This window comes from Pediculus humanus, genomic scaffold, assembly GCF_000006295.1.
Source record: "Pediculus humanus corporis 1103172108202 genomic scaffold, whole genome shotgun sequence".
Taxonomy (NCBI): Eukaryota; Metazoa; Arthropoda; class Insecta; order Psocodea; family Pediculidae; genus Pediculus; species Pediculus humanus.
The window spans coordinates 536,270-545,024 of NW_002987772.1; the positions used below are offsets into that span (position 1 = coordinate 536,270).

Below are 8,755 nucleotides of genomic sequence, written 5' to 3' on the forward strand. Positions count from 1 at the left end.
GTCACTAACTTTATGTTTTCTTTACAGCCCTACTTTGCCTTATAACAAATCATTTTTAAAATTTAGTTCAAAAACTGTTTTTTAATTAAAATGTTAAACTTTCTTTAGAAATGCAATGTCATTTATAATTTTTTTAAATTAAATTATCATTCGTTAAAACTGAAATTTCAATTTAACTAGTAATTTCTATAAAAATTTGCAAAATTGACTTAAATTAAAATCAAATCCCTTTACTTTTTATTATGTCAAATTATTTTTAGACTGTCTGAACCTTATGGAATTATACATGATGGTGTAGGAAATTATTCAATAGATGTGAAATGCAGTTGGCTCATTGATGCTGGTACCAATGCTTCAGTCAGACTACATTTGGAAGAATTTGCCACAGAATGTGGTTGGGATCATTTATATATTTTCGATGGTAAATTTTAAGTTGTTTTACCTTTTTAAGAACTCCTAATCTGCATTCATGTAATTAAAAAAATATTTTATGTGGTTATACAACAGGTGATAGTGTAAATTCACCACTATTAGCTGTGTTCAGTGGTCTTATGTACAAAGATGGATACTCGGTAAAGAGAATTCCAGAGATTGTGGCTCAATCTGGTTCGGCATTGTTGCATTTTTACAGTGATGTTGCTTATAATATGACTGGTTTTAATATTTCCTACAGGTTTTGTTTATTTTATTTTATTTTTTTCTAAATAACAGTTTTATGTAAGAGATGGAATGTTATTTAAAAGCATTTAATTTTTCAGATTAATTCTTGCCCCAGTAGATACTCAAATAAAATTGTTCTGGTCATGTGTTTGTATGATGCATATGTACTTGTGATGCATGTATCAAGAGAGCTGTGATCAGCCTTGTGTCAATAATGCTCACATCCCCAGTTATGCATAGAGAAAAACCATGTGATGTATCATATTTCAAAGTAAAAAAAAAAAAATTGTATTACTTGAGGTGAGAATGAGGAATTTTATTGAGTAAAAAATAAAATTTTAGGTGATGACTGCAGTCAAATAGCTTATTTGGGCTATTGGGAAATGATAGATTCAAAAGGTTTCATACCTGTTGGATCTGCAAGTCATGAGGCTGTTGTTTTTAGAGACTCTATGTATATAATTGGGGGTGAAAGCTATAAAAGAGGAAAAATGACATACATTTATGATTTTACCGGTAATGTGTGGGAAACGTTGCATATGGACAATAAGCCATTTCCTACAGGGAGATATGGTCATTCTGCAGTACTTTTTGGGGTATGTTTTAATGCAAAATTATTTTTTAACGTGATGCAATTAATTGAGTGTAAAATTTACTTCCCCAAGGATAAAATCTACGTTTACGGGGGAGTGGAAGATAATGGTGTCGTTTCTAATGAACTTTGGGCTTTCGACGTGTCTTCAAAAATATGGGAAAACGTAACGGTGAGATCCGATCATTGCAACGGAACCGGTGGACCATATTCAAATGGAAGTCACGTTTGCAGTCCTTTACGATCAGTTGGTCACACCGCAACGGTTGTTGCCACGCAGTCGAAAAAATCAGATAGAATGATTGTGATTTTTGGTCACTCTCCAATTTATGGATATTTGAATACCGTTCAAGAATTTTATTTCGGTAAATTTTCTGAAAGGAAATATTAAGTATTCTTGTAAAAAAAAAAAAAAAAAAAATTTTCTTTTGTGTAATAAAGAAAGTTTTTTTCGTGGTGCGTTAGGTACCAGAGAATGGAGCATTGTAAAAACACGGGGTCATCCGGTAAAAGGAGGTTACGGACATTCTGCCACTTTGGATCCCTATACTCATAAAATTTACGTGTACGGAGGATTAATGAGTGATCGTCAGTCCAATCCATATTTAAGTGATAAATTATATTCATACGATCCGAATACTCATTTTTGGTAAAGATAATAAATACTTAGATTATTAAAAACAACAAAACTTTTTTTTTTTTTTGTAAAGTCTTCATTCTTATAACAAGAATTGAAATTTATTTTTAGGATTTTATTAAGACCGGGTCCATCTGCTAGATACCTTCATACTGCATCTTTTCTTCACCCAGGTTTATTACTCGTGTTTGGAGGAAATACGCATAACGATACCGTACATTCACACGGGGCTAAATGTTACTCGGGAGAAATGTTATCGTACGACGTGATATGTGATTCTTGGCAGGTGTGTTTAAGGGTATTAAATTTAAAGGCTAAATGGCAAACGTTAAAGATTAAGATTGCCATGCAATTTAAAAACTTTATTCTCAATTAAAAATTCGTGTTCCAGGTTTTAAACGTTCCCAAAGGTTTGAGAGCCGATGTTGCACGATTTGGTCATAGCGCCGTCAAATTCGAAGGTAGCCTTTACATCTACGGAGGATTCGATGGAGTTATGTTAAATGATATTCTCAAGTAAGAAAAAAATAAGTTCTCACTTACTAAAGGCAGTTAGTTAAAAGTAGAAAATTGTTTTATAAATAATTTAATTTTTTACTTAGATACACTCCAGGAAAATGTGATGGAGCCATTACTCAATCCTCTTGTTTAAACGGTAAACCGGGAATTAAATGTATTTGGGATAGGAAAAATCAAACTTGTATTTCGTTGACATCGGTTTCGAGTGCCGTTTTGGAAAATGAAGGAGATTTAAGGGATGGAACTTCAAATTATGTGTAAATATAAATTTATGCTCGAGTCATGTAAAAATAAGAAATCAAAAAAGGTACGTCACGGATTTTAAATTCGTTTCATTTCTTATGCAGACGATGTTCTGAGAGACCAAGGACTGACACTCATAGAGCTTTTAAGGAATGTAGCCACTTGCCGGATTGCATAAGTTGCGTTACCACTTCCTTTGAATGCCAGTATTGTTCAGGAGTTAAGACTGTTGCTTGCGTTCTCGGAGGAGGATGCAAAGAATCGCATACGTCCAATTCTATTCCTACTAGTTACGGTTTAAAAACAGAGGTTCAATTTCTTTTTTCAATTCAATTCAATTCATTACATCTGATTTTGAAATTTGTTTTTTATAATCTTTCAAGTAACTTCAATAATTTGTTAATTCTTCAGCAGCCATTAACATCATACGAAATGTGCGATTTCACCGATGATCCGGTTTGCCATCAACTACATTCTTGCCAAGCTTGCACTAGTCATCCGTATTGCCGATGGGATTACGCAGCAAACAGATGTCAAGCGGAAAAGAATTTAACAGCCAGAGAATCTCAGGTTGGTTGAAAAATTTTAAAATTTATTCTTCTTGTTTCAAAAAATTAATTACCGTTTAACCTTAATTTTAGGAATTAGTTCAATGCACGAGTAGCTGTTCGGAATATTCTTCTTGTTTTAATTGCACGGTCGAAGAGTGTATTTGGTGTCAAAATGAGGGTAGATGCGTTGATAAGAATGCGTATACGGCGTCTTTCCCATACGGACAATGCAGAGAGTGGACAACCATTCAAAGCAGGTGTAGAAGTACAAAAACGGGTATTTATTTTTGTTAAAAATTTTTTTTTCAAAAAAATTACGTAAAAAATTTTTTTAAATGCTTTGATTATGAAATTAGTCACATCGAATGAATCAGGTTGCAGTTTTTATCAGACTTGTAACGAATGCCAAAGCGATCCCGAATGTGGGTGGTGCGACGATGGGTCCGGAACTGGATTAGGAAAATGTTTACCCGGAGGAAATCACGGGAATTATGACGTTTCGGACATTGAAGGAAATGATGTCTCGCATTTTGGTAGTTTAACTTCCCAAATTCTTGGTAAAATTTTTTTTTTTCGTTTTTTTATTTCCATGCGCCATTTTTTATACAATCAAACGCAATTCACGTGGGTTTGTTTTTCTAGGGGGTTTCGGCCTTAAATGCCCGGAGAATCGATGGTTCTTCACGAAATGTCCACCATGTCAGTGTAACGGACACTCCACGTGCCCCGATAACTCTGGTGTATGTAAACAACCATGTGCTAATTTAACAACCGGAGAACATTGCGATCGATGCACGACCGGTTATCATGGAAATCCAGTTAACGGCGGCCATTGCTCTCGTTAGTTTAAGAATTAATAAAATTATTTTTTCTAAAAGCAATTATTTAAATAAATGATTAAAAGAAGAGAAATATCATTTCAGCTTGCGACTGTTCGAATCACGGTACTCTTTGCAACGCGGAAACGGGAAGATGTTTTTGCACGACCAAAGGTATCATAGGAGATAAGTGCGACAAGTGTGACGTAACCAATCACTATCACGGAGATCCCGCGAACGGATCTTGCTTTTACGATTTGACCATAGATTATCAGTTTACATTTAATTTATCGAAAAAAGATGATAGGCATTTTACTCAGATAAATTTTAAAAACAGTCCACCGAAAAGTGACATAGATGCGGATTTTAGCATCAGTTGTTCGGAATTTGCTAAAATGAACATAACCATTCGTACAGGTATTTTCTCTTGAGATTTTCCAGGCACCAGGCACATTGTTTGCGTTGTTTTTTTTTTTTTGCAAATTATTTTTTTGTTATTTTTAAATTGCAGTTGGCATACCTGAAAAACAAATTCTCAGCGAATACGTTTGTAATAAGAATTCATCGTTTAGAAGTCGGTTTGCTAAAAACGAACACATTTTCGGCGTGGTCGATAATATCACGCAAACGACATTTTACGTTTACGTTTACGATTTTCAATCTCCGATTGTAATTGTTATATCATTTTCCCAGTATCCTAAACTTAATTTACAGCAATTTTTTATTACTTTTTCAACGTGAGTAGCCATTTTGAAAAAAAGTCAACGGTCACGTTTGAAATAAATAAATGATTTTTCTTTCTCCCCCCCCCTCCAGGTGCTTTTTACTTCTTTTGTTAATTGCTGCTCTGATGTGGAAGATAAAACAAAAATACGACATGTTTAGAAGGAGGCAGAGACTTTTCGTAGAATTAGAACAAATGGCTTCGAGGCCATTTTCTCAGGTGCTAGTCGAAATCGGTGAGAAGGAGAAAATATTGGAGAACAATCAAAATAATCAAGAAGGATGTAACGAAGTGTCCAATTGCACAAGTTTGAGAAAAAGGAAAAAAGATTGTCCGAGTCCGATCGCTCTCGAACCGTGTTCCGGGAATCGCGCTGCCGTCCTAAGTTTACTAGTGAGATTACCCACCTGCGATGAAGCCTACGCTCCTTCCGGACAGTCTGGTAAAATATGGCTCCCGGTCTCCTCCTGGTCGTGGAGAAGAAATTTCGAATAATATTTGATTTTTACGCGTTACAGGTTTAGCCATAGCTTCGGCATTGGTCACGTTAGGAAATCCTAGAAAAGTGAGCATAGATCCGACGACGAAAACGGAAACGACAAAAACAAAAGGACGAAAATCATTCACGAGTCAACATCCAGACAGTTGATTTTTTCGCATATATTTCTATGCACAATAAAAAAAAAAAAAAAAAAAAAAAGTGGAAAATTTTCATTTTTTTTTAAACAAATATTTTTAGCAAGAATTATTTTTATTTGTTTTTATTTATTATTATTATTTAGATTTTTTTTTTTTTTTTTTAATTGACCAAAGCCAATTTTAATAACAATTTAAACTTTAATAACCATGACAAAACAAATAAATATTTCTTTTTAAAACACGTCCAAAATAATAATAATAATAATAATAATAATAATAATAATATTTAGCAGGAAAATAAATAGTGTACAGTAGTTTTCACTTTTACTTTTTTCTTTTTTTTTTAAATTTCGTAAACGTTTGTATTATACACGTCATTACAGTAGTAATAAATAAATAAATAAATAAATATATAAAAAATAAAAAATTCAAATTTTGTTTTTTTTTTTTTTTTTTTTAATTTTTATTAATGGCGTATAAAAAATTTATCGTATCGTAAATGTCGAAATTTAAAATGAAAAATTTGAGTTTTTTTTTTTTTTTTAAATTAGTAAAAATAAATGTGTGTAGATTTCGTTCGGATTATTTATTTATTTATTAATTTATTTATTTAATTGTCAATTTTTTTTTTTTTTTTTATTATTGTAATTTATTAAAAGGATGATTCGAATATTATTATTTAATGACGTAAACAAAAAAAAATGTCGGAAAAATAAATAAAAAACCGTACGAATGATGTAATATCGAGCAAAAAATAGAAAAGAAATTATTATTATTATTATTATTATCTATTAGTGTTAGCGATAGATTGATTGATTGATTGATTGATTATTTAAAATTAAAATTAAACACAATTGTTATATAAAAAAAAAAAAATTGTGCCAAATTTTAAATAAAAAAAAAAAAAAAAAAACTTTTAAAGTTTAAATGCTAACAACAACAACAACAACAACAACAATAATAATAATAATAATTTTTTCATTTATCGTCATTTATAAATAAATAATAATAATAATAATAAATTTTGCATTTCGAACAATTAAATTAATAAATTTTTCCACATTTTTAAAAATCTGTACGAGAATAATAATAAATAAATAAATAAATCAATGGAAATTAGAATTTTAATAATTTAAACAATAATAATTATTATTATTATTATTATTTATTTATTAATGTATATACGTGTTATGTACAATCGAATCATCCTTTTTTATTATTATTATTATTATTATTATTTTTAAATTCGTTTAAAATTGTTTTATTTAATAGCGTGAACAAAAAAAAAGAAAATTAAAAGACCCCGATAATAAAATAAATAAATAAATAATTTAATAAATTATTTATTTACATGTCGTCGAATTTACATGTACATAAATAAATTTATTATTTGCTCTATTATTATTTAATAAATAATATCTAGTCTATTTTTATCAGTTTGGAGCAACAAAAAAAAATAAATACATAAATAATAAAAAAAAATTATTGAAAAAAAAACCAACAACATTTTATTTATTTATTATTTTTATTTTTATTAAAAAATAATTATGTAACTATTAATTTTTTTAATTTAAATAATTGTTTTATTATGTTTTTTTTTTTTGTATAAGGCTGTAATAATAATAATAATAATAGAGTAGTAATAAATTATTATTATTATTATTAATTAAGTTTTTGAATTATATAAATAAATTTTTTTTTTTTCGGTAATTATTAATAAATTTTAAATAATAATAATAATAATAATAATTATAAATGTAATTTTTTTTTTAATTTGTTGATATCATTATTAACAATTACATACTACTCTTCTCTTATGTACATAAATAAATAAATAATTTTGATTATTTTTTCGAGGCACGGATTTTGTTTAGCTTACGTACGGCCTAAGATTATATATTTATTATTATTATTATTATTATTTCTTATAAGTATAAAATGTATATTGTTAAAATTAATTTTAAAAGAAAAAATTTATTATTATTATTATTATTATTATTATTATTATTTATGTATAATTTATTATTATTATTATTATTTAAAAAAAAAAAAAAATATAATACAAAAAAAAAAAAAAAATTTTAATTCAATTCAACTAAACTTTACTAGCGATTGATTTTGATGTCGAAATTTGTGATAATTTTGATTTGGGTATTTTTTTAGTATCTTTTTCGGATCTTTTTGTGGTTGTGGTTGTTGTGGTTGTTGTCGTGGTAGCCATTCGTGGTATGCGTTTATGAGGGATAGAAATTTGAGGTACGATGTTGTTGTTGTTGTTGTTGTTGTTATCTTTCGGTATTAATTCCAACGATGGATTTTCCATAATTATATTATGTTCCCTCGGTACGAGTTGATTACAATTATTTTCCGTTGTAAATTTCGAACGTACCATTTGAGTATCGCAAGGTATTGCAATTGTTGTTGTAGTATTATTATTATTATTATCATTATCATTATTATCGAGAGAATCATCGATTTCGCAAATTTGTTTATTATCGTCGTTGGATTCGTATGGACCAGTATAATTGTTTAATAATTTAAGAATAATTGATACGTTTCGTGGCGTTTCTCCATTTTCATTTGTCACCGTACTAAAATGGAGGGGGGGGGGAAATTTAAATAAAAAATCGTTATAAAAAAAATAATTTCGAATACCTGGTAGTGGTGGTACCTGAGAAATAATTTCGTTGTATCCACATTTGATTTTGGTATTGGACATTTAGCGGAAAGACACATGATTGTCGATATTGTTGCGCTTAATAATGAATGAAATTTAATTTTCGGATCAATTTCTTCTTCGATACAAAAATCGATAAAATTTGATATGCTGCTATTATTATTATTATTATTATTCATCATTTTAATAAATATATGATAACATTTTATTTATATCCCCTATATATGTGTATATATAATTCGTATGAATTCTAATTATTATTATTATTTTTTTAAATTTTTTTTTTGGAATTTTTTTGTTTTTTTTCGTTTCAAACGATTATTATTATTATTGATTTTGACATATTAATATATATTGGATCTTACCTACAAAAAAAAAACTATAAATATTTTTAATAATAATAATAATAATAATAATAACTTATTTTATATATTTATGAATTTAATAATTAATAATAATAATAAAATATAACGCGAAAAAAAAAAAAAAAAATTATAATTAAATTTACCAGAAAATTTGTTATTAAAAAATGTCAACCATTTTGATAAGAGAGATATGAAAATTTTTTTTTTTTAAATATTATTATTATTATTATTATTATTATTTCTTCTTCCACGTCATTTTATGCACGTGATATTTAAAAAATAAAAAAAAATTAAAAACAAATTTTATAAAAATATTATTATTATTTTTAT

At 28.1% G+C, this 8,755-nt stretch overlaps 2 protein-coding genes across 2 annotated transcripts in view; one reads left to right on the top strand and one right to left on the bottom strand.

Moving 5' to 3' along the window:
• The window catches only part of Phum_PHUM433960 (Attractin precursor, putative), a gene marked incomplete at both ends in the record, with an annotated part of 5,680 nt that extends 287 nt beyond the window's left edge, over positions 1–5,393 (top strand). The window contains 17 exon segments of the mRNA XM_002429427.1: positions 261–421; positions 508–654; positions 1,003–1,256; positions 1,326–1,617; positions 1,718–1,901; positions 2,001–2,175; positions 2,281–2,405; positions 2,492–2,665; positions 2,756–2,960; positions 3,063–3,221; positions 3,293–3,467; positions 3,559–3,834; positions 3,845–4,042; positions 4,126–4,437; positions 4,532–4,757; positions 4,837–5,186; positions 5,263–5,393. Of these exon segments, the coding sequence (XP_002429472.1) occupies positions 261–421; positions 508–654; positions 1,003–1,256; positions 1,326–1,617; positions 1,718–1,901; positions 2,001–2,175; positions 2,281–2,405; positions 2,492–2,665; positions 2,756–2,960; positions 3,063–3,221; positions 3,293–3,467; positions 3,559–3,834; positions 3,845–4,042; positions 4,126–4,437; positions 4,532–4,757; positions 4,837–5,186; positions 5,263–5,393 (3,544 nt within the window).
• A 2,085-nt stretch (positions 5,394–7,478) lies between these two features.
• Positions 7,479–8,239, bottom strand: Phum_PHUM433970 (uncharacterized protein; the record flags this gene model as incomplete). The annotated part of the gene is made up of 2 exons (XM_002429428.1): positions 7,479–7,974; positions 8,055–8,239. The coding sequence occupies 2 exons, from the start codon at positions 8,237–8,239 to the stop codon at positions 7,479–7,481; spliced, it is 681 nt and encodes a 226-aa protein (XP_002429473.1).
• Positions 8,240–8,755: the final 516 nt, after the last annotated feature.